The sequence below is a fragment of the Pollicipes pollicipes genome, unplaced genomic scaffold, assembly GCF_011947565.3.
Source record: "Pollicipes pollicipes isolate AB1234 unplaced genomic scaffold, Ppol_2.1 Scaffold_4295;HRSCAF=5057_pilon_pilon_pilon, whole genome shotgun sequence".
NCBI classification, from domain to species: Eukaryota; Metazoa; Arthropoda; class Thecostraca; order Pollicipedomorpha; family Pollicipedidae; genus Pollicipes; species Pollicipes pollicipes.
Genome location: NW_023596461.1, coordinates 28,808,335 through 28,832,461, shown reverse-complemented (window position 1 = coordinate 28,832,461; position 24,127 = coordinate 28,808,335). Strand labels below are relative to the sequence as shown.

The 24,127-nt window shown below is 53.4% G+C and overlaps 1 protein-coding gene across 1 annotated transcript; it reads left to right on the top strand.

Annotated features, from left to right (window-relative positions):
- Positions 1–10,154: 10,154 nt before the first annotated feature.
- Positions 10,155–23,822, top strand: LOC119097398 (integral membrane protein GPR155-like). Its single transcript, XM_037220442.1, is given in 19 exon segments — positions 10,155–10,197; positions 12,851–13,011; positions 13,246–13,365; positions 14,462–14,631; positions 15,846–16,156; positions 16,499–16,702; positions 17,023–17,115; positions 17,510–17,668; positions 18,369–18,452; positions 19,016–19,093; positions 19,096–19,226; positions 19,580–19,713; positions 20,168–20,323; positions 20,812–20,917; positions 21,538–21,664; positions 22,212–22,372; positions 22,668–22,808; positions 23,241–23,427; positions 23,793–23,822. Coding segments are annotated over 19 exon segments (2,559 nt in total). The 5' UTR covers positions 10,155–10,191.
- Positions 23,823–24,127: the final 305 nt, after the last annotated feature.

The window sequence follows — 24,127 nt, the reverse complement described above, 5'->3', positions numbered from 1 at the left end:
TGATACCAATCCAGTTGTGAATGAATGTGGAATTTGAAAAGATTCGTTCGGTTTGCACTCCTTCAATACAATCTTCCCCATCCATTTTATTACACATAGGTGTAAACGCTCTTAAGACAAACCCTGCACACCAAATAACTAAGCCAATCACATAAAAAGGGTCCACAAACGTCCTTTGTCGAGATCCTCCTCGCAGTATCTTTACATGTTTTCTCACGCAATCGCGCTGAAGATAGGCGATGACTGAGGGCGGCAGCTTGATCTAGCGCGCGATTACGACAGTCGAGTGCTGCAGAGCGGAGGCGGCGGACAGTGTATCGGGGACACTCTTGTACCCGGCCTGCGGGATGCTCTTCGTCGGAAATGCTTTCCATGGCATCTTTGTGGCGTCCCCCTTTGGATAGAGTACTGTGTTCCGCGGCGGTCGTCACGGCTACAGTCAAGTGTCTGCCGCCGACCACCAATGCACCTGGAGTTTCATGATTTAGGTGAAAACGGACTAACAGGGACAGTCGCCAGCCATGGATGGTCTTCTCCCACTGTCGGTAAGAACTCAGCGCTCGGAAGACTCCGTCCAACATATACGTGGCGTTAAACAGCGTGGCCTGGTATTGAGGCACCTTTAAGCAGCATTTATGAACGAGACCTTATGCCCGATGAGTGTCGTCCGAATATGACAAACTTGAACGGTCTAGCCTGACCTGGCCCGGTCTTCGCGCCTTCTGGAAGCAACCTACGAGAGCTAGCAAGCAGGAAGCAACAAAGCAGGCTTTACAAACGGTTCCCACAAGATGTACGCAGGTTTGAGCTACAGGAGCCCCCATTCCTAAAAATCGTGCCACAGAAATCGCCAGACACGCAGCCAAGAGGGCGGGGGACGGTGGGTATACAGTCGTATACAGTCCCAACCCTCCCCTTAGGCTCGCATTAACCATATGAACTATTGCCATCTGGTGTACCAATGGGGCTTATTGTACCACAATAGGGCTAGCCTAGTTCATAATAGGGTCTCCCGAGCCAGCAAAGTGACCTCATTTAGAGTATGAACCATCAAGCTCATGAAGGCGACCTCATGATTCAGAATGCGTGATTCTTAAGGCACAGCCTTTCTGGCTACAGGCCTAGAACAATTACAACTACAGGCCGACCCTTCAAGCCCTTCATCGTCGGTTTTGGGACCCGTCAAAAACACAAACCAGGATCGATCGCCTCCAGCTGCTGCGTATACACCGACTCGGGCTCTAAGCGGCACCGTTGTTGCTTCAGGTAGCTACCATTTAAAGGTGTACGACGAGGAAATCCAGATATATTTTCGCCACATTGTACGTATCATCGGCGCACAGCCACGTGAAGGATCAGAGATCAGGTCATTGACCAAGGAGCATCGAATGGTGCGTGTGCCATTGCAACCAGTCCCATAGACTCAGTGCTTGGGGTCGACTGCAGTCAGTTTTCGCAGTGTGGGTCATTTTTGCGGCCTTTGACCTGGTTGATTGTCGACCGTGTTGGGAAGGACACATTTTGATCATGGCACGCCGATTGATGACAGTTTCGTGACGACTGACCCCATAGGATGGCATCATGTGATGTCTACTCATTGATTTTTCCGGTTTGGTAAATTTTGTACCTTTTGAATTGACCCAAGGTCACCACTAGATGAGTAAACGCTTATTGATCAATTCTTCATTTATTTAGTCTGTTCTTAAGGATGAAGGATTGTCAGCCATTTCCGTCAGTAGTTTAGTTCTCCAGTCTCTCCCAATACCAAGACCTTGACCAAAACAAACAGCCAAAACACACGACCGCGAAGCCAGCAGCTGCGGTGGAACGCGTGGTGCACCTGGAAGGGTACCCTCTGGAGTGGAAATCGCCAGCAGTCTAGGTGAGAACGATGTGTCCGTACCTCAATAATTATTTCGTGTTGAGTGTTGTCTTGCACGAGCGCACTGTATCCGACTCACTTTAAAATATGGTGGAAAGCCTTCTTGGTTAATCGGGTGCATCCCAGTCTCATTACTAGTTCGTCCATTGTCAGTTGTTTTCAAACCTGTTTATCAGCCATGCAGCTCTTGTTTTTTTGTACTCAGTTTGGAGTTGTACTTCTGTTTCTGCCCCAATAAGATTGTCTTCATATTAAAGTGGTTGTCCATGTGTTCTAATCAGCAAAGTGCACAAGCCAGGGGTGTGGTTTCCTTTTCAGTTTAGGGAGCTCCAGCCCCTAACTAAGGCTTCAGGTCACTTCCTGGATTTTGAGAATAAAGAACTAAGGCTGGGGAGGAATTTGTTTTTGCACATTTTGGAGCCAATATTTCATCATTTTGCACTGCTGAGCCCCCATCATGCAAAATTATTATCCTAGCTTAAGCCTCTTGAGTGTGTTTATGATTCATAGCATACAAGCTGGGTATTCTTGAATATATATATATATATATATATATATATATATATACATGAAGTGCATACATAAGTTAGAGGTCATTAAGCCAGTTAGCCTTGAGAGGTCCCAGCAAAGTATCATGTCACCTACCATACAGTTGGAAAACAATTGTTGAATAACCTGCCCTGATCATAACAGTCACGATCACCCATAATTCATTGTTTTGGTGGAATACAGACCAAGTTCTGGAATACCCCCTGATTTACATTGCCTTGTTCTTGTTGCCAAGCATATTCTTTAGTTCATGTCATTCCTTTGAAGTTGGATGCAACATTTAAGTTCTGTAAAGGGAGGTTGCCTTTGGTGTTACATAATGTTGCTGTTCTTGAAGGGAGTGTCCCATGCTCATGATATAGTTCAAAAACATTGCTCATATGGCCAAGGGCCTGCTACAAGAGGTCCAATGGTTGAAGTCTGAACTAGTATGTCACATGGATCATGTGATATCCCAATTTACAAAGCTAAAGTTCTTCTCAAAAAGAGATTAAATGCCATAAAGGAGAAATCATGACCATCACATACCATTATTTGGGATTATAGCTTCACAATCACATCTTTTTTTATCCAAACAAAGTGTTTTAAACTTGCAAAGCATTTATTGCACAAACTTTTGACATAGTGGTATCTTGCAAACATTACAGAATTCAGACACTGGAAAAAAACAAGTCAAATGAGCTGCATTACTTTCATGGTGTTGAGCATGGAGTCACAAAATTTTTCCTTTGGATCAGTTACTTCAAAGTTAAATTTGGAGCTTTACAGAAGGATTTTGAGATGGCTGGTGTTACAGATAAGTTTGTACACATATGATGTGTCATTAAGTGAAAAGTACAAAAAGGTGGAACACTTAAAGTGACATGAACCAAGGATTGTGCATAGCTCTGCTGGCCTGATATGGCATACCCAATAATTTTGGGGGATCCACTGCTTACAGGGTCAAAGTTTTTCAAAGCACTTGATATTAACAAGAACATTAATCATATTAATGAGATGGAACTCATATAACTTTTCCCATAGATCATGCACCCTGCAAAAGTTACATGTCACTCAGAATAACTGCACATTTCCTATGAATCTGAATGCTCAGAGTTTGGCACACAGTGACCACAGATTACAGCATATTGGATTGAACATGTTTCAGGGAGTTATGAAATTGAAAAGTGATTGCAAGGAAAAATGCTCAAAAACATTTTTGGTGAAAGAATAGTTTCAAAATTCAGTTTAATTTGGCCTGGCCTGAGTTTGGTGCACATCAGCATGAAATTCAGTGCACTGATGTTTCAAAGGGATCTCATGCACTTGATGGATTTCTTGCAAATTGGACCTGTCAGGTCCTATATGCATCATGGTTAGCTCTGAAGGCAAGTGTTGACTCAAAGAAGGTTATAAAAATTGTTAAAAAGTGCTCTGTCTGGCATAACCAGAAAGTGGGATGTCATTTCACAGCTAAACACTGGCAGCCAGTCTGCAAAAATCCATCCACCACAACTGACACCAGCACCTACCTAGCATCCAGCATGTGTGCCAAACTTGGATGTGGCCAAATTGTGCTTGGTTTTCAAATTTTTATGTGACAAATGTTTTGGAGTGTTTTTACCAGGAGTTGTTCATGACATGCTTCCGTGAAACATTGGCTGTCTGTGCCCCAAAATTGGTGCCGACTGTGGCCAAACTCTGAATCTGATCATTCAGATTTACAGTGCACGTATGCTGAAACTGTTGTGATGTTGCCTTTGCCGCTGCTACCCTGGATGTCAGGGTGGCATGTGGGACTGGGAGCATAAAAGTGAAACTGATTCCAATTTGATTGAAAATTGCTGGCTAAAACCTGCAACACAGATCATTGGAACAACAACAAAAATGGTGAAGAAGCCTGTTTGTTGACCAACTAGGGGTAGGTTGGATTAATTTTTTGCTGCTCAGCCCATAAAACTCATTTTGCAAAACTGCTGCTTGTGCAAAGGTCATTCCAACTTCAACCAGAAGCACATTTTAATATGATGAGAATAGCTAAAGGTTTAGTTTAAGTTATAGTTTAAGATTTGTGGGAGCATATGTACAATACATGACCAATAGAGCATCTTTTTGGGGCCAAGAAGTGTTACTGATTTCCATCAGAGGTCATGTGAGCTCAAGTGAGGTCATTACATATTCATTCTGCTTCAACTTTTAGTGTCACATTTGCCTTGCAGGTGGAAGGATAAGTTACAAAGATGATATATGTTATGAATTTACACATCAGCCCATGCACATTTTAGCCAACCATACAACACAGGTAATCGCTCAAATTTTTGTGAAGTTTTTGCATCAAGGTCAGGCCAAAACTTTTTTGGAGTGTGTGGTACAGGTATTAAACAATTTGTCTGACACCTAAAAAAGGTGCGCAGATTGTTAAGGTTATTTTGTAAGCGTAGGTGGGCATGACAGCCTCGGCGGTAAATGAATCGGTGACACGTGTGTCAGATGTTGTAGTCTCGTGCTATGCCATGCCTCTGCAGTCGGTGCCTGACTCCAGGCGGAACTTGTTGCGTGGGAGGGCGAGTCATACCGCTGTAGGCATGGGCGGATCCAGGAGATCGCCAAAGAGAGGGCATCTAAAGCGATGTGGGATCATGCCTGGTAGAAGACCACATTGGGACCGTTGGACCACACTCTAACCGTACTACGAAACCGATCTTTTCGTCACATTATTTTCAGAAATTGCAAAAGAGTGAGCTGCTGGAGAGGGATGATTTACTTTCAACAGGGTAGTCATGACCTCCTGATTCCACACTAGATCAGCCACTGGCTGGCTGGGTTGCTATAATTACATTTTTGCGCTAAAGTAGCGTTAGAGTCTCACTCGCGATCATATGAGTATTCTTAAAAAAGTATTCGCTCGGAGTGTCAGTTACTATCCACCCATTTAATTCAGCAATTTAGTGATGTGATATGTTCGCGAACCCTATGCCATTTTGTTACGCTACTGTAATACTTAGCACGCCCTGGAACAACTTAGATACTTCTGTACAGCTTGATGATAATGGAAAAGAGTCGAGACAAGTCGGCTCTTTAGGAACTACATCCGCGAAGAGTGGCCGACGGCGCGTCTGACCACATCACCAGTGGAGCACGGGGAGAGTGACCTTGCGCGGTCCGACCCCGCGAAGGATCATCCACTTCGTTCGCGTGACTTCGATGGGGCAGCTCGACGCTGCCTGGGCTAGTTCTTCATTGAAAATTAAAGCGCATTCCTTACTTCGAATAGGCCCATTCGACATATGACTTGCATGCCAGAACTCTGAGCTCCGTTCTTCATAAGCCAATTGAAGCTCAATCTCTACTTCGGGGTAAGCCCATTCCTTGATGCACGACCCAAACCCATTCTCGTCTCTGGAGAAGAGAAGAGAATGAGGAGAAGTAAGTGCGTTTGTTGACAAATTAGTCGGTGATGCTGTCCTAACAACGCACAACAGTCGATATGCTGTGGACGGTCTTGCGTGTCCGACGAACAGGCAGGTCTTTATCTTATGTGAAAAGTGTAATGGATAATGAGCTATCTAGTTACAGATCACTTGCCAATAATTGTTATTCAATGTCATCATTGTGGCTTTATGACGCACTCAGCTGCTGAGCCTATGAGCCTATGGCGTTGCCTGCCTCTCATCTGTTAGACAGTATACGATTCGAGCAGAATAATTCCTTTTCAAAGGGTGATGCTTTACACCCAACGTCGGCAATTCAAGGACACGGATTTTAAACGAGCTAGAGCAGAGGCCAGGCGCACGATACTTGCAGCCAAGCGTGCTTCGTGGGAAAGCTATGTGGGTGGTGCAAGCATGTTGACCCCACTGAGTCAAGTCTAGAGCAGGAAAAATGCTATTTTCTGGTTAAATGCACTTCAGTTCAAGTGACAGTACTGAGAGTTGCGGGGCGCACGATCACCAACACGATTGAGGAAACGAACACGATAGGACGGACTCAAGCCGACAGACGTGAGCTGCGTGTGGCACTAAAGAAAGCCAGCAGTGTGGCACTTGGGCTCGATGAAACATATAACGAAACGCTGGTCAAACTGAACGACCGTTCATTGACATCAATGCTGAAGTTTTTTTTTAAACTACGTCTGGACCAGTGATGACTTTCCTGACGCATGGAAAGAGTCTTGTGATACCCGTCCTTAAACCAAGAAAGAATGGTTCCGATACCATGCACTATCGTCCTGTATCACTGACGGCGTCCCTTTGCAATACGATGGAAAGGATGGTTAACGCACGGCTGATCTGTTTTTTTTCGGGGCAGTGTTCTCCGTCAAAGGTGCAATGCGGATTTCGAAAAATGGAGCACTCTCGACCACCTGCTGGGCTTTGACACTGATATCAGGCTCTTTTAAGCGAAAACAGCATACCGTTGTTGTGTTTTTCGACATTGAGTGCGCCTATGATACCGCTTGCGACACGGTGTTTCTTCAAAAGTTTTCCGGTGTGGCCTGCGTGGTCATATGGGACCTCCCATGGCCAACTTTCTGCAGCATAGATTTTGTCGTGTTTTGAGTCGGTGGAACCCTGTCTAAGTGCTTTTGAACTGATAGATTGTGTTCCCCGGGGAAGTGTCTTCAATGTGTACCTTTTTGCTATCATGATAGATGATATAACTGTCACCGAGTACGGGTCGATCACTAATGGCTGAGTGGTTAGCGCGTCGGACTCCCAGTTGGATAGCCCGGGTTTGGATCCCGGTAGCACCATGGCTTCTGGGCGATAATGTGACCAGTGCAGTTCCTGGTGCTCCTGAAAAGGGGAGGAGCAACATGCGGTGTATCCTGTCCTTTTAGAAAGGATCCGTCTTATGCACAGGGCTGATTTCGTCTGGTTTGTCAACTACGTCGCCATCTGGTGTTCGACGCCATCAGCAGCGTGCGCAGAGAGACAGCTGTAAGTGTGTTTGGACAGGCTGAGGCATCGCAGCTTAATAGATGGATTCCGCTACTTTTACTGCAGAGACTGAATACGGTACGTGGTGCGGGAAGCAGTTTCTATGACGTTGTTCGCCTCAGGAACTTCGATTTATTGCAACTGGATCGTTCCATAGGTTGCGTTATGCCGACGTGCTAGTGTAAACTGACGGGCCACCACTGGATCTGAGGCGTGGGAAACTTCCGTTGAATGACGCGATCAGAGTAGCGCTGTTCCCTTCTCTCCCGGTACATGACTCGTTGGTCGCGCGCTCGCTCATTTGCTCCTTTTTGACGGGACGGGGAAGCTTCTCAAGGCCGACATGCATGCGCGTTTGGTGCGCAGGCTGGCATCCAGATACATGAGATTGCGACGATCCCTCCAGATCAGCATCAACCAACATGGAAATTCGCATTCCTACCGTGTGACCTAAGCTTGCGCCAGTACAAGAAAGGATCCAGGTCCGAGGTGAAATTCGTGCAGCGTGCTGGGGAATAAATGTCCCTGTACCACGGCCCTCTGAAGGTTTTCAAGGTGGATCTCGAAGGGCATTGCTGGAACTGGATGTGCTTTTGTTTGGTGACGTCATTCAGATACTTTGTCTCTCGCTTTAAACAACCATGAGCCGATCAAAACTTTGATTTGGGTGGGGTCACACTGCTCTTATAGAATGCCATTTAGCACACAAAGTCGCCCTCTTACCTGCACTCAAACATGATAACGCGTGCGTGCGTGCGTGTGTGTTTGCGTGCGTGCAAGACACGACCCCGGAATGGTGGCTTAGGTTCAGGTCGCTATGGCGCGCATGGAACGGCTATATGCGGGGAACAGGACAATTTGTGACCGACAGGCTGGGTGTAATGGTGCAGTTAACGGGTCGCTGGAAGCATAGTCAACAGAAATCATCGTTTCATGACCTTTGTGGGGTGGGGGCACGGCCTCTTTCCCTTCCCCTGGATCCGCCCTTGTAAATTACTGTGCTTTCAGCTGAGTTGTTTGTCATCCTCGCAGCATTGCAGTTCTTGCGATGTCATCGCGGAAATATGTTGTGATCTTGCCTGACTCCATGAACTCACTTTAAACTCTAGACCCAATCTTCGAGTCGAGCAGCCGCTCTCACCCGGCCTCCTTCATCTGGGACGAGCTCGAACTTGCAAGCGATCAGGGCATTCGCGTTTTGTTCATGTGGATTCCCAGTCCTGTTTGAATTCCCGAAATGAATGCGCAGACGCGGCGGCGAAGGTGGCGTCCATCCAGGGCTGCCCACTTCCTAGTAAAACACCAGCCTGCGACTTGCAGCATTTCTTTTGTATTTATCCCGCATTGTTTGCATAGGTGGCCGTGTTGGCCAGTTGGCCAGTTGCCAGCTGACCTCTCCACTTCAGTCGGGTCAAACAGTGCGCCCGCTCTGGGACTGGTACCCAGTGCCGCTGGATTACGAGTCCAGCATCTTTCCCCCTTGACCACGGAGGCGGCAGATATGTTAGGGGATGCGTGCGTAGACCATGACAGAGGAGATGGAAGGCCACGAGTAAGTACCACAAGCAGGTGAAACTGCTCATCAGTGAGTGGGAGGCATCAGGCCGTAAAAATGGGCCGGAGGAAGCCTTTTTTCAGGCTTGGGCTGGGCCACACACTCGGGACCCCCTCGTTTCTCTTGGCCGGCCAGCGCGCCCCGGGTGTGACGGGTGCGGCGAGCGGGTCACGGTCGCGAGCAGATGTTGGTTTCTTGCAGTCAACACGATGCGGTGAGAGGGGTATACTTTCCGGCAGCGCCTCTTAATCAGGTGGTTGGCGAAACTCTGCCGCGTCGTTCAACGAGCCGTAGCATTTTTAGTCAGCATCGACCAGCGTGATTTACAGGCACTCAATCCAGGTATCAGTGCCGACATAGCTCCAACGCATGCAGCTGCACTTGCGAAATGCAGCCACTTTTTGGTTGTTTTTCCCCTTTAGACCGGCGTGACTTTAAGCTGTCGCGTGATTTAGGTACATTCTATTTTTATTAGGGCGCAAAGTGGTTTCCGTATTCGACGGGCCGCTAAACCACACACAATGATATAGCTGTCGTTTCCGCAACTTCCCCGTCACGGGTCACCTGCCCAGGCATTGGCAGCTGTTCTACCACGCCCGCTTACCTTCCATGGGTTTGTGAGTCGGCTTCCCCGCAGTCTAAGGACTTAACGTCGACAGCGAGTAGCATATGCTGTGTATGTGAGGGGCGTCCCTTTATGATACTGGTCCGTGGGAGGGATTGCGTTTCGTCGCGCCCGGCTAAAACTTGCCGCCCACTGCCGCCTTGTGACCTTAACTGACACGGCCCGGCGACCTGGTCACACCATCCGGACTGGCGACGGCAGGCGATGCTGAAGGCGTTAGCGTCCCTCGCATGCCTGCTGTCAGTGCGACGTGGCCCAAGTGTATCCGAGAGTCCCACTCCCCTTGTCGGTTGCTTCTCCAACTTCCGACCTCCGTTGGCTCTTTACTAGGACTATGCGATCGTCGATGACGGTCTCCGGTCTCGGACCTCACACCTCACACCTCACACCTCACGCGCGACGCCGGGGGCCACGGAACGGCTTGGCGCGCTCGACGCCGCTCGGCCGCGCCGCCCGACGTGGCGTTCAATCCGACCGCGCTCCCGTGACGGACAGGCGGGGGCCGGCCGCCGGCGCGAGCGCGGGCCTCCCCCTCACACCGCACTGTGTGACGCGCCGCCCCGAGGCCCGTGCCAGCTGGCCGCCCCGCCAGCCCTCACTGGCGTGTCAAGCGGCTGTGCTGGGCGGCGGCGGCGTCCCGCGCTGCTGCGAAGCGCAACGCATGTTTGTGAGTGTTGCCCGTGGCGCGGCTCTTCCCTGCTTTATTGCACTGGTTGGCGAGTGTGTTTGCTGGCTACGAATGTCGCGTGTCTTAAACTGACCGAAGGGTTGGCCTGATTCTTGTCTTGCACAGTGTTTTTTTTCTGCATGTATAGAGATAAATCGTGCAACCACCTCGCTTATCCCTGTCTTTGGTTTTAACCCGACGTTAACTGGGTGAGTTAGCTGCCTTTTGGCCCATGGCGAGGGGGGGGGGGGAGAGGTTATCCAATTCAACGTGCAATCAGCATGCTTAGACCTAATGACCTCAACAAATGTCTTTGGTAACCTCAGGTTCATTGATAACCACAGGTTAAGCTAGTTTCGTGACCGTAGGTCATTGCGGACCTACAGTGGAGAGAGACCAAGCTGTCTTTTAGGCTTAGCCGCGTTGCTGCGTGGTGGGAACTGCTTGAGGGTGTCGGAAATCGACGTTGAAAGCTGCCTATCCGTGCCGTTGGTAGGGTCAGACGGCGGGTGGTGTCCGATGTTGAAGCAAAGTCAAACAGCACGCCTGGGTAATGGGGTACCGTATTGCATGTGTTTCGGCAGGTGTGAGGAGGTCTAAAGGTCATGATGAGTGCTAAATGGTAAATGAAAGCAAGTCAAATGGAATGGAATATGCAGTACATTTAGGCTGCAACCGATCATGGCCTAAAGAGTGGCTACCAACGAATCATTAGAGCCATCACACACTCAAGTCGCGAATGTAACACAAATTACCCAACACTGCATGTCCCGAATTTACAAAACATGGTTCTGACTGAAGGGCAGCAGAACATGCATTTACTGTTTTTACACTTTGAGAAATACTCAAATACACATTGCATAATATTGCAAAACAGTTGTAAGGTCCGTATTATGTTTATGCGAGACCGCTTGTTAGATCAAAAGAGACCAGCGGGCTGCATTTTTGTTCACATCGGGTTTAACGTCTCGAAAAGACAAGGTTTCTCAAGTTTTCTTTCAACGTAGCCGTGACATTACATTACACTTTATCCACAACTGGAGTTCCAGGAAGGATTTGAAAACCCTGGTGAGCATGAAAGTAAAATCCACTCGGGTTGTTGTCTTGGCAGGCGGCACGGCGATGGTAAAGAAACGCCCTGTCGCTAGGGTATGCACTCCCCCAGATAGGTGACAGGGTAAAGTGGACAGCTCACTTGGTAAACCATGTTGTTTTTCGTGCATGTGGGATCGAAGACAGACGTGCAGGAAATGCATATGCCTCGCCCGCTGGGGTGGATTGGCCCGGCATATCAGTGCGAACGGAATGCTGCTTTTATTGATTTCGGCTTGCGCATGCGAATTTGATATTCCTCACCAACCGCTCCATCTTTCCGCACAATTTATCGTCACCAAACGGCAGAGAGATAAACGTTACATGTGCCCGAGTAATCCGTCCATGACTAATTTGTCCGCCCCTGACTTGCCGATCTATGTTAAGGCTACGTTCTGATGGACAGCCGTTGTCGTAGAATCCATGATGCGATTGATGATGATGATGATGGTGATGATGATGATGATGATGATGATGATGGTGATGGTGATGATTGGCGATGACGCGTGAGGCTGCTCGCGGTGCGAATGTGAGACAAAGGGCTCGGCTTAGGTCGCTTCTGAGAGTGTGCTCTGTTGTGAGGCGAGGGTGAGCGGACTGAAAGTGCAGCACTTCCCCGGAGGGTATCATTTACCTTGCAGCCATGAGCTGTGCGGGTGAGATCAATCAAATTTTCAAATGTTCTAGAAAGAACGCGGCGAAGCAGACGTGCAAACACTTGTCTCAGCCTAAACCTGGTATACATCACAGCAAAGGATTAACCTGGCGTGACCTTGCAAACCGGGCCATGTATGTACGCACTTTAGGAGGTACCCCATTTGTTATGGACCTGGCTGCTAAGTTGCATGAAAACATCGCGTCTATCGTATTTCCACGTCACATCGTGCAGGCAGCAAAATACATTTTTAATCTATGATGACATATGCTGTCAGAGTGGCCGCGCTTAATGACGTCATGCAACGCGTTTGAGCCCATTGTCTTGACGCAATGGTCGCACGTGTAGCGATGCCAAGAAAGCAAATACCGTGTACACCGAGCAACCGGATAACGCAGATGACGTCAATTTGACACAAACCTACAGCTAGATCCGGCCAGTGAACTGCGAAACAGAATGGCCTAGGTATGATGCCCCTCAAGAGCCTCTGAAGCATTCAGAGCCTTAGAGCGCTAGTGTCATCCGTTCAAGAGTAATGCCAGAAAAACCAATAGTGCCAACATTGCTTCAGTACTTCACAGACTGAGCGCCGATTGGGACCACGCTGGAGCACCGTTCATGTAGTCTCGCGAGTGTACTGTTCACTCATATCTTGTCTGTTTCGACAGAGGCCCATCGACTTCTATTTTCTTGTGCCGCTGTTCCTAACGCGGCCGTCGAGCGCTGTCACCCAGTTTGTTTCCCGTCGCGCGCCGCACGCGCCTCGCGGTCGCTCGCTTTGCGCTCAGCCGGCCAGTGTAGTAAATCAGCCGACCCTGCGACAGCACTGCGATAAATCACGCCGCACAGACGCGCTGGCAGCTGCCGGCCCTCCGCTTACCTGACCCGTGCCGGCGCTGTCGGCAGCTGCTGCCGCTGGTGCAGCTGGTGCCGGCGGCCGACGGGGGCGTGATGGCGCTGCCGCTGGCCAACGGCTCGGCGATGCCCACCGCCGAGCCCGACGGCCGCGCCGTCATGGACGAGCTCTTCCCGGCCGTGGTGCAGTGCTTCAGCGTCACGCTCTGCGGGTGAGTGCCGTCCCGTTCTCGTCGCCGTCGTTGCCGCCGTCGTTGCCGCCGTCGTTGCCGCCGTCGTTGCTTCCGTCGTGCCGTCTGGGTCATGACCGTTTCCAGCGTGTGAGTGGCGCACTGCGGGTAAACATATCCACGGGAATGCGTGGACACACCGCCGCGTTCAGTGACCTACACTATACGTGCTTGGTGAAAGTTCGATTGACGATACGCGCCTGCTTTTCGTTCCAGGTACTTGGCTGGGAGATTTAAAATAATATCCAGTCACGAAGGGCGTGGAATCGAGCTTTTCGTTGGCAAGTTTGCTCTTCCAACGCTTATCTTCCTATCGATGGCGACGCTAGACTTCACGTAAGTCCTTTGTGAAACCGGTCATATGTTTACCGTTCGCGGTAAGCCTCGATCAATAGCGCTGTGGAAAGGTTCAAAGTGTGTTGTGGTCACCATGGTGACAACTTGGTGTTTTGCCAGCTGACAGTATTTAATAATGGTGTTGTCCTGATGCTGTCTGTGGTAGGCCATAGGTCATCGTGAAGGTCATATGTTGTACCCTTAGTGATTCCCGCAATACCTACACATGTGCGGTGTCATAAATTTCGTTATTTTTGTTGGATTGAGTTTAAGATAGAACTACTGAACACATGCGGCATCCGAGTGGTGCAGCCCCTTGGTCGATTTTTGCTGTATGCGAAATATATTCACCTCCCTAAAATGTTGTTGAGACAGCTGCGTAATAATGCTATTGATTAGCCTGCATTAAGTATTTGTGCACCCAGCTGCATAGTAAGCAAGACGTGCTGTCACATTTCACGACTATCTACACTTGTGTGACAATCCGCGAGCTTCTGGTGGGAGTGCATCTGGACAGGTCGCGTGAGGTCAAAAGAAGTAAAACCAGGCCATCCCAACCCTTGATGGGTTATTAGTGGTATATGACGTTCTGTCCATCGTAATGTGACCGAAATTTGAGGGAAGATATGCCTTTATGCAAGGTGGCTGCTTCGACTCTTGCACATGAAGCATCGGGGATACGATGCGCATCCCTTAGAGGCAGAGAGCGGGAGAGGGAGGGGTCACAAATGTACGCTGCTTTGTGTACGATCTGGGAGCCGTCCTCCTTTGTGTACTTCGTTGAAATCTTGCAGTTAATCGCAGCAGCAGCAGCAGCGTGTTGATGCGTGACGTGCGGTGTTCCAAGTGACTGCCGACCAACGGACGAACATGGCGGGGTGGAGTGTCCGCGTCCACCCGCCTGGTGGACGTGAACACTCAGGTGCCGACTGGGCGACTGTGCCCCGGGTTAGGCCGGCTCTGCGTGACACTGCGGCTCTCAGTCCCGGCCTCCAAGTCCTGTCGCCGAGGCGGCCGTGGGCGAGCCTGCCCGCCGCGCCGCCGGTGCGTCCCTGGCCCCGCACCGCCAGTCACCTGGCCGTTCACTGCACTGCAGGGTGGTCAACTGGAACTTCCTGTTCGCCATCCTGCTGGCCAAGGCGGCCGTGTTCGGCACCGTACTGCTGGGCACGGTGCTGGTGACCCGGCCCACCGACTACTCACTCGGCTCGCTCTACGCCATCTTCTGCACGCAAAGCAACGACTTCGCGCTCGGATACCCAATCAGTACGCGCGGGGTGTCGGGCGCGCGTGACCGGGCCTGTGCGTTGTACGCCTGGACACCGTCTTGCGGCGGGAGACAGACGAGCTGCTAGGAGCACGGTTTGGCGTTGTCGCTGGTTCACGTCTTGCGGTATACCACATGCACACCATCAGTTTGATTTGCCGCACGTTGATGGAGCAAAGTCTAAAGCGACGTAGTGTTTGCTTCAGAATTGAGTATTTGTGCAATAGAGAGCTAAAGTTTTGTGCCGTGGAAACAATGAACACCAAATACCTGCTGAATGGGGTTCGGCACGTCCTAGGTCTAGTCGCGAAGCACATGCAAACTAATCGAAACAAGCACTGGATCGCCCGCTCTCCATGCGGTTGAGTGGTAACTGTGCTTTAAGTTGGAATGGACTCGTTTGTTTTATCGAACATTTGCTCGTAGACATAATATTTGAACTTGGTTTCCAGTCTTTTGCCTAATGTTGCGTGCATTTTCTGTTCAAGTGTCCGGACCATCAAAGCACACTTCTTAAAACGTACAATGTCGTCTATCAACCTCATATCGGTTGTTAGGCGGCATTTGAGCATTTTAGCACAGAGTGCTGCGCATGCTATATACATATATATATATATATATATATATATATATATATATATATATATATATATATATATATCTATATCTATATCTATATATTCTTATCTCACCATCTCGCGCTCCAACTGTGGCGTTGTATTTATATGTACATATTCTCTCTCTCTCTCTCTCTCTCTCTCTCTCTCTCTCTCTCTCTCTCTCTCTCTCTCTCTCTCTCTCTCTCTCTCTCTCTCTCTCTCTCTCTCTCTCTCTCTCTCTCTCTCTCTCTCACTCTCACTCTCACTCTCACTCTCACTCTCACTCTCACTCTCACTCTCTCACTCTCTCACTCTCTCACTCTCTCACTCTCTCACTCTCTCACTCTCTCACTCTCTCACTCTCTCACTCTCTCACTCTCTCACTCTCTCTCACTCTCTCACTCTCTCACACTCTCTCACTCTCTCACTCTCTCTGGCGTTGCGTATTTTAAGTCAAACGGTACCATTGATGCTTTTTTCGTTTCGCTTCACCTCATGTGCTCCTTATTTAGTCCAGCCAAGCACCGCATCTGTGCGGCGATGCGCACCACTAGGCGCGCTTTGCTTCCCCTGAGGGAAGCGCCGCAAGCCCTGACACCCCACCCCGTCGACAGTCTCGGCCATCTACAAGGACAGCCACCCCGAGTTCGTCGCCTACCTGTACCTGGTGGCGCCCGTCTCGCTGTGTGTGCTGAATCCGGTCGGCTTCGCGCTGATGGAGCTGTGGAAGCGACGCCACCTCTCGCTGGAGCATCAGAGCTCGGTGAACGGCGAGACCCGGCAGCCGGTCTCCATCTGCCGGCTCGTGCTGCTCTCGCTGCGTGGCGTGCTCACCAACCCCATCGTGGTGATGACGGCGCTGGGCCTCCTCGGCAACGTGATCTTTCAGCACATTATACCGAAAGTGCTGTACAACATTCTGAACGTGAGTGTGCCGGCGACCAGCGTGGCGTGTCGGCGTCTTACGCAGGCGTTCATGGGTCCTGCAGCCTTCAACGATTGCTGATGTGTCTAGAGTCCCGGGCTGTTTGTTTGAACAGCGGTGCCGGACCAGGTGTGTTTCTCGTGGAGCGTCAACAGGGCTCGGACGACGCCAGGACGTGGCCCGCTGCGCCATTCCACCTCGACGTCATGTCCCCGACGGGGTTGGACGGGGACAGAGGGACCAGCGCCGCGAGCCGCCGCGGGTCTGCGCGCTGCGGCGTTCGTGCCCGCCGCCCCTTTCGACCTGGCCCTTCGGCTACCGCACCGGCCGGCGCTCCCACAGACGTTCGCGGTGTCGTTCTCTGCCACGGCGCTGTTCATGCTGGGCCTGCACATGGTGACACGACCAGGCTGCCGGGTGCGCTCCGACCGCTACCTGGTGCCCTTCATCCTGATCGTCGTCAAGTCCATGGTGCTGCCGCTGGTGACGCGGGAGGCCATGAGCCTGCTGCAGGGGCCTGCCACGCACAACGCCAACCTGACGGTGGTGAGTGGTGTCCGCCGACACCAGCAGGCTGCCCCCATGACCCTCGCACGGCAGCAGCCCAATGGCGGTGAGTAGCACCCATGTGATGCCGGTGGGCTGGTGGTGGACGTACCGACTCGGGTGTTGGCCGATTTGTTACGTCCGCACACATCGTGCACTGAGTACAGCATTGAATGGCACTAGTAAAGGACTGGTGCGAACCGCGAGCAGCCGCCGCCGGCCATGTCCGTGGTGAGGTGCAGCTGTCAGGCGTGTACGCCGTCCGCGCCGCGCGGCCGGTCGACAGCGGCTCGCTGCCATTGTCGGGACGTGTTCGGCAGGACCTGACCAACTACGCGTTCCTGTACGGCATCCTGCCGACGGCGCCCAGCGTGCTGGTGTACGCCACCCACTACGACACCGGCATCGAAGTGGTGAGAGCGGCGCGCGCCGCCACGGCGCTGCCCCGTGGAGAGCCGCCGCCCCTGGGAGTCTGCCATCTATCGGTCGGGCCATGCAGCCGGCTTCGCCACCTGTCGCCGGCTGAACAAGTCCGCGCGAGGCGCCTGCTTGCAGTCACCGGTGGCGGACCTGAAGCGGTGCTGCGAGAGTCGCTATCAGGCAGTCCGGCCTTACGCGCCTGTCTCGGAGGCCCTGACGTGACCTTGTACACTGCTTCTGGTGCCGCGCATCTGCCTGGCCAGACGCCGCTGCGTCTGGCGCCGTGGTGGCTCCAAGTGCGCGTGTGACGTCTGATGCCCTGTGCTCTTCCCCCCCCCCCCCCCTCCACGCCCCCTCCCTGTGCACCTGTGCATCTGGTGCTGGCAGATGGCCAACGCGCTGGTGATCGGTACGTTCCTATCTGCGCCGCTGATGTTCGTCTCGGCCTGGATGGTGTCCGTGTACTCGACGGTGGCGCCCTCGCAGTACATCCACTACATCGACTCCTACATCTGTGACATCAGCATCATCGGCCTCGTCTGCTGCGTAAGGCGCAGACGTGGTGCGCACTGGAGTGCTATTGTCGAGGACATATTGTGTTTGTGTGCTGTGTTGTAGGTACACGGTATGACCTTCCGTCCCGACAGCTCATTGGGTTAGAGCGCCTGTCCTCCGATCCGCCCAACCGTGGGCGGGTGGGTTCGAGTCGCTTTAGGAGCTCGCTATTTGTCGTAAACTTGGGTGTTCTGCGGGCGATGGCAGCGGTCGCGCTGAATGCTAGCTGACATCAGAGGGCAGGACGGACCGTGCCGAGCATTGCGGCACGTAAAACTCTCGCCACCAAACTCCGCCGTTGGCATGTAATTTCACGATCGGATACTAGGGACCGGGGCTTACGCTGCACTCAAAAAACACTGCTTAGCGTGAGCTGTGATCCCAGAAATCCGTCAGGTCAAAAGGTTTGATCAGAATCTCAAACCGAGATTTTGTCATCACCCTAGCGTAACATACCCGTATAGCTGTGTGAGCTGTACTTAACTGGTCAAAAAACTTTCTTTCTAAAGATCCCATCATGTAACTTCGTCCAGCAGCATGTTTTTGTATGTTTAAGTGTTCTGAAGTGGAATGTGTACAATCACTTCTATGGATTTTGAAATATTTAAAATCTCAGGTGTGATTTCGGTGACTGGGGAAGGCGACTGAAGACCTTTATTTGTCATATTCACTGTGTATAATTCTCCTCCAGGTCTGGGTGTTCGGCGTATTTTTACTAAGTGGCAAGTTCAGACGTGTACCGCACTTCATCACCACCTGTCTGATCGTGTCACAGGTACGTGCCCGCACTTCTCACCACCTGTCTGATCGTATCACAGGTACGTACCGCACTTCACCACCACCTGTCTGATCGTGTCACAGGTACGTACCGCACTTCACCACCACCTGTCTGATCGTGTCACAGGTACGTTGCCGCACTTCATCACCACCTGTCTGATCGTGTCACAGGTACGTACCGCACTTCACCACCACCTGTCTGATCGTTGTCACAGGTACGTGCCGCACTTCATCACCACCTGTTGGGTCTTGTCACAGGTACGTACCGCACTTCATCACCACCTGTCTGATCGTGTTACGGATATGCGTCCGGCACCTTTCCATCGTGGCCCGTTGCGTAACCGCCTCAGTGATACGCGTTACAGTGCTAGCAACACTAGCGCGCCTGACACGCAATCCACTGCGCCTGACACTCCACTGCGTCTGACACACTCCGCCGCGCCTGACGCACTCCACCGCGCCAGACACCCTCCTCCCCGCCAGCTGACCGCGTCGCCGCCGTGCTGTGCTGCTCCGGTACGGTCGGTGGTGACGTGTGACGGGGGTGGGCTCTTCCGTCAGGCGGTGGCATGTGTGGGAGCCATCCTGTCAACCCAGCTGGACTGCTCGTCCGGCGACTGGTCCTTCTACCTGCACTTCTGCCGCTGACGGTCGGCGTGGTCAGCAGCCGGGTGTGGACGGCCCTGCTGGCTGTGGCCCTGCTGCTGCTGCGCACGCGCTCGCTGTGCTTCGTGCTGCGCTGCCGGCTGCCCTTCATGGCCATCGGATGGGCGTGAGTTGTGCGACGCCCGACGCGACCCGGACCGGACCCGGACTCGGACTATGTGGATAACATTTCTATGCTACACTCATTATGAACAGCTCGTGTGGGGCTCTGGTGGCGCCATTCGTCACACACTATATGTGCCGCTGTGAGATTACATTTACGGTTCGAGATGATATCACGTCACGCCGGCGTTAGTGTTATCTTTTTGATGGGCTCACAGTGGGCAGCACACATTGGATACACTTGCGCCAAGTGATTCACGGAACCAGAGCCAGCCAGTGTGGCATTCGGCCACTGCTGGACCGCTCTTCGTCCGCGAGGTCCTCACCTGACCCCGGCCCCCTCCCTCCACTGGCCAGGTTCCCACTGGTTCTCACCGTGGTGCTGCTCGTCTCCAACGGCGGGCACCACATGTACGAGGGTGACCCGAGCTTCCAGCTGGGACAGTTCCAGTCGGTCACGGCCATCGTCATCCTGACCATCTCACTGACCGGTCAGTCGTGTGGCGTCGGCGGACCCCCGGGCCGCCCGCGGCGCGCGCCGGCTCCATCCGAGGCCGGGCTCGGCCCCCGCTGCTCTTCTGTATCGTGCGGTCGTGTGGGGTGTTATTGTTCCCGGGCTGTTGGTTCCGTGCGATGCGCGTCCCCGGCCGCAGTTCGCGTCGCGTCGTTCCCCGATGAGCCCCACTAAGGCGTGCGGCTGTGAAACCCAGCGATATGGGACTGGATCCCCGGTTCCCCGGCGGTGCGGTGCGGTGTCCTGAGGAGAGCAGTGATAGCTTGTTTTGTGTGACGGACCATGGGCCCATATTTTGGGCGGAAAGTTGAGTGGTCGCGGAGTCAGGTTTGTCCCTTGCCTGCATGGTTTTTGTTTTGTCGGTGTCCGGTGCAACCTGGTTGGAGTTGCGGCCGTCTCGCCTCGCCCCTGACCGGCCGCCGCTCCGCCAGTGACGCTGTTCTGCCTGGTGGTACACCACCGGTACAACCACCTGTACAGCCAGTACACGGCGCAGCTGCCGGCGGGCGCCGACAGCCCGCCCCGCGTCCTCAGCGACACGGAACCCGACTCGGGCTCGGAGGCGCCGGCCCACGACCCCGTCACCGGTGAGTGTGGTGTGTCAGTCAGTCAGCTGGGATCTCACGCCGGAGCCAGCGGAGCTCGCGCACCGGAGCTCATACCGCCTACCGTAGCCAACGCCAGAGCCGCCGGAGCTCACGCCGGGGCCACCGGAGCTCACGCCAGGGTCACCGGAGCTCGCGTTAGAGCCACCGGAGCTCATGCGAAATGCCGACGAATGTCGTTACGGTTCAAAGGTTGACGCGTGAAAAAATGACAGATTGACACTGACACGCACTGGCTTGTCAGAGCGTGAACTCCGTCTCCAAAAACGAGCGGAGGTGTGGAGAGAGTCACGTCAGGCGTCGAGGTATCGGTCCTTCGATGCGACGCACTTCGCGCGTGTGTGTATGGGGGGGGGGGGGGGGGAGAGGGCAGGCTGGCACGAGTGGGTTGTGGTGTCCACCTGTGCGGCCGTGCTGCGGTCCGGGGCTGGGCGGTGGCGTCGCATCTGACGAGGCCGCCCGCGCCGCAGTGGATGACATCGAGGAGCTGGTGCAGGACGGCCAGACGTCGTTGAGCGCGCCGGCCACCTGCACCGGTCAGCGGCCGTGCGACCCCAACACGCGCCAGCTGTGCAGGTGGGTCCGGCCGGCCTGCCGCCGCCGCCGCCGCCGCCGCCGCCGCCGCGGGATGACGGGATAACTCATTGACGTAACTTGCCCTAAAAAGGCGCACATTGTCGGCGGGTTTGCCTGACTCAGTTCAGGAACTGTTCCCGAAATTGGAAAAGTAGCTGCTCTTCCGTCTCCAGGCAGGCGTGTGAAAAGACGAAAACTTTGCAGAGTTATTAAAGGCAAAAGAATTTACTCCTTGCAAAGCAAAAGATAACACGACAAACAGGAAGTCATGTGGCTGCCTTGGTCGGTCCAATTTCTTAAGTCATTGCAGATGCACCCAGTTAATCCTGTCGAGACATTACAGGTGCACCCAGTGTTTCCCGTCGCTATATTGTAGATGCTCCCAGTTCGCTCTGCGGAATGATTCCAACTGTACCTTGTCGATGCTGTCGAGGTGTTTCTGCTGGCTCATGTCCAACGTTCGTCACCACGTCCGTATCCCGTGTATCGGCCATGACAGCGGCGTGTGCCAATGTGGACGCATCGACTGTCGGGACGAGAACTAACACGTTGTCGAGGCGCCTGAGCCGTAGGTGTTTCATTTGTCGCTGCGTCGTGACGTTCCGGCGTGGTGGCGGCAGGGAGATCGTGCGGAACTACTACAGCCAAGAGGAGGCGGAGCTGGGCTCGCCGTGCGAGGCCGAGGATCAGCTGCAGATCACCAAACACGTGCTCGTGCTCCTGCTGCTCAGCCTCTCCATGATCGTGGTGGGTGGCGCCGCCGGCAGCCAGATTAGTCCGCATGGCTGCACCTCGGTGCCGTTGCAGGGGGCCGGCGGGTGTATCAAAAGAGAGCAGTCGGCAGCTTTGCGACTACTGTCAACCTTCAATCCCGCAGCTTTTTACTCCAAACAGAATCAGCGCCTCGAAACCTGTACAACTTTACCGCTGAGCAAGCAAGGTTGTGAAAGAAATATCAATTTTTCACTTGGTGCAAGGAAGAAGAGCCCAAAGCTCCTTTTTTGGTACAATGACCTCGAAGTTTGTATGCTAGCAGTGATTAGTCACGATTCGAGTTTCATCGAATAGTATTATGATTTGGGTTGTATATATCTTGAACTTGCTTACTTGATAGCTTCGTCCAACCAGCACCTGCAGGTGGTGGTCGTGTATTGCCGCAGGTGCTGGCATATGTATTGTCGGAATAAGAACTTAGGTACTTTTTCTACCATGTGGCCTGCTCGTAGACATGGCTTGGTACACTGTTACCAATCATCTGGACCCTCGTGATCGCTACGATGCCTGTTTGCCGTAGGGTCTGTTCCTTTCTGTGTGGAATCTCGTCATGGACACGATGACCGGCGTATACGTCGTGGTCGACTTCCTGGACGGCGCGCTGAACTTCGGCCAGGGCGTGTTCGTGTTCCTGCTGTTTGGCCTCGACAACGAGCTAATCGTTCTGCCGGTGGTGCAATGGTGAGCAAACGGGGCGGGACGGAACGGACACGGACACGGACGTGGACACGGACACGGACACGGGCGCGGACACGGGACGAGACGAGACAGACTGGACACGCATTGGGATGGGGTGGCTCTTGATACGCTGCAAGCTGAAAAAGAGGGGATGGGCGATGGGTTGGAGTGGGAACGCGAGCCGCGGCGTCCCACGCGTGTCTAGCGGCAGTTGATCTGGTGCCCAGCGGCTGCGACTGAGGGCCTGGTGTGCGGCCGCCGCCGTTGCCGCCTGTGTACTTGCGTGTCTGCCGCGCAGGTGGCGCCGTCTGCTGTGGGGCTCCGATGCCGTTCACCTGCCGGACATGGCTGACCTGGAGCCGGAGACGCGGCAGACGTGCAACCAGTTCATCGACTACCACCTGGAGCAGTGTCGACGCAGTCTGGTCAAGGACAGACGGTACGGCGCGGACGCGGGGAGCACGGGCGGCCACACTAAGGCGGTCTTCTGGCGTTGTTTGCATCACCAATCTCGTCTGATAAACATACAGAATCGGGCCGTATGATGTAAATGTCGTGTATTGCCATCCCAATGTTTTGATATGTATCCCATTATTCGCTCGAAGTACCCGGAGTAATGTAAAAAATGTCTTGCCTGGGAGTTCACTTCTTGCTGTTGATACGGTACTGGGCTGATGTCCCAGGGTCTCTTTCTTGTCTTTGATCACGTGCAACGAGACCATCTTACGCTTGCGAAGATTTCGTACATCGTGTCAATTGATACGTGTGTCTATTTAGAAGTGGCACGTCGGCATCAGCTGGACATCATCTGCCGTGTGCACGGGCGCGGGCCCGGCCTGAGCGCAGTCCGTGACGCGCCTCTCCGTCGCAGGCACCGTCTGAAGCTGTACCGGCACGTGTTCACCGGCCAGGAGCTGGTGGATTGGCTGATGCGGCGCGGTCTCGCCCCGGACCGCACAGAGGCCACCAAGTACGGCCGCCGGTTGGTGGACGGCCGGGTGGTGCGCCACCTGCGCCAACAGCATCACTTCCACGACCGCCACCTCTTCTACCAGCTGGTGGGGGCGCGGCGGGCGGCCGGCGCCGCGGCCACCGCCGCCCCGGCCGTCGGCCTGTGGCGTGGCCGGCTGCGGCCAGGCCGGCACCGGCACCTGCCCACGTGCCGATCCCTGAGTGGGCAACCGGCGCGAGCGCCGAGTGGGGCGGAGTGTCGGCTCCGTGTGCGGCCCTGAGTGCTGGTGTCTGCCTTGCGCTGGCCCCTGAGCGCTGGTGTCTGCCCTGGTCTGGTCATTGAGCGCTGGTGTCCTGCCCGGGAGTAACCCCTGAGCGCTGGTGTCCTGCCCCGGGCTGGCCCCTGAGCGCTTTTGTCTGTCCTGGAGTAAACCCCTGAGCGCCGGTTGTCTGCCCTGGGCTGACCCCTGAGCGCTGGCGTCTGCCCTGGAGTAACCCCTGAGCGCTGGTGTCTGCCCTGGGCTGACCCCCGAGCGCTGGTGTCTGCCCTGGGCTGGCCCCTAATTGCTCATGTCTGTCTGAGTAACCCTGAGCGCTGGTGTCTGCCCTGGCCCGTGCTGGTCTCTCTGGTCTGACCCTGAGCGCTGGTGTCTGTCTGGAGTAACCCCTGAGCGCCGGTGTCTGCCCCGGGCTGACCCCTGAGCGCTGGTGTCTCTCTGGGCTGGTCCCTAAGTCCTCATGTCTGTCCTGGAGAACCCCTGAGCGCCGGTGTCTGCCTGGGTTGGTCTCTGAGCGCTGATGTCTGCC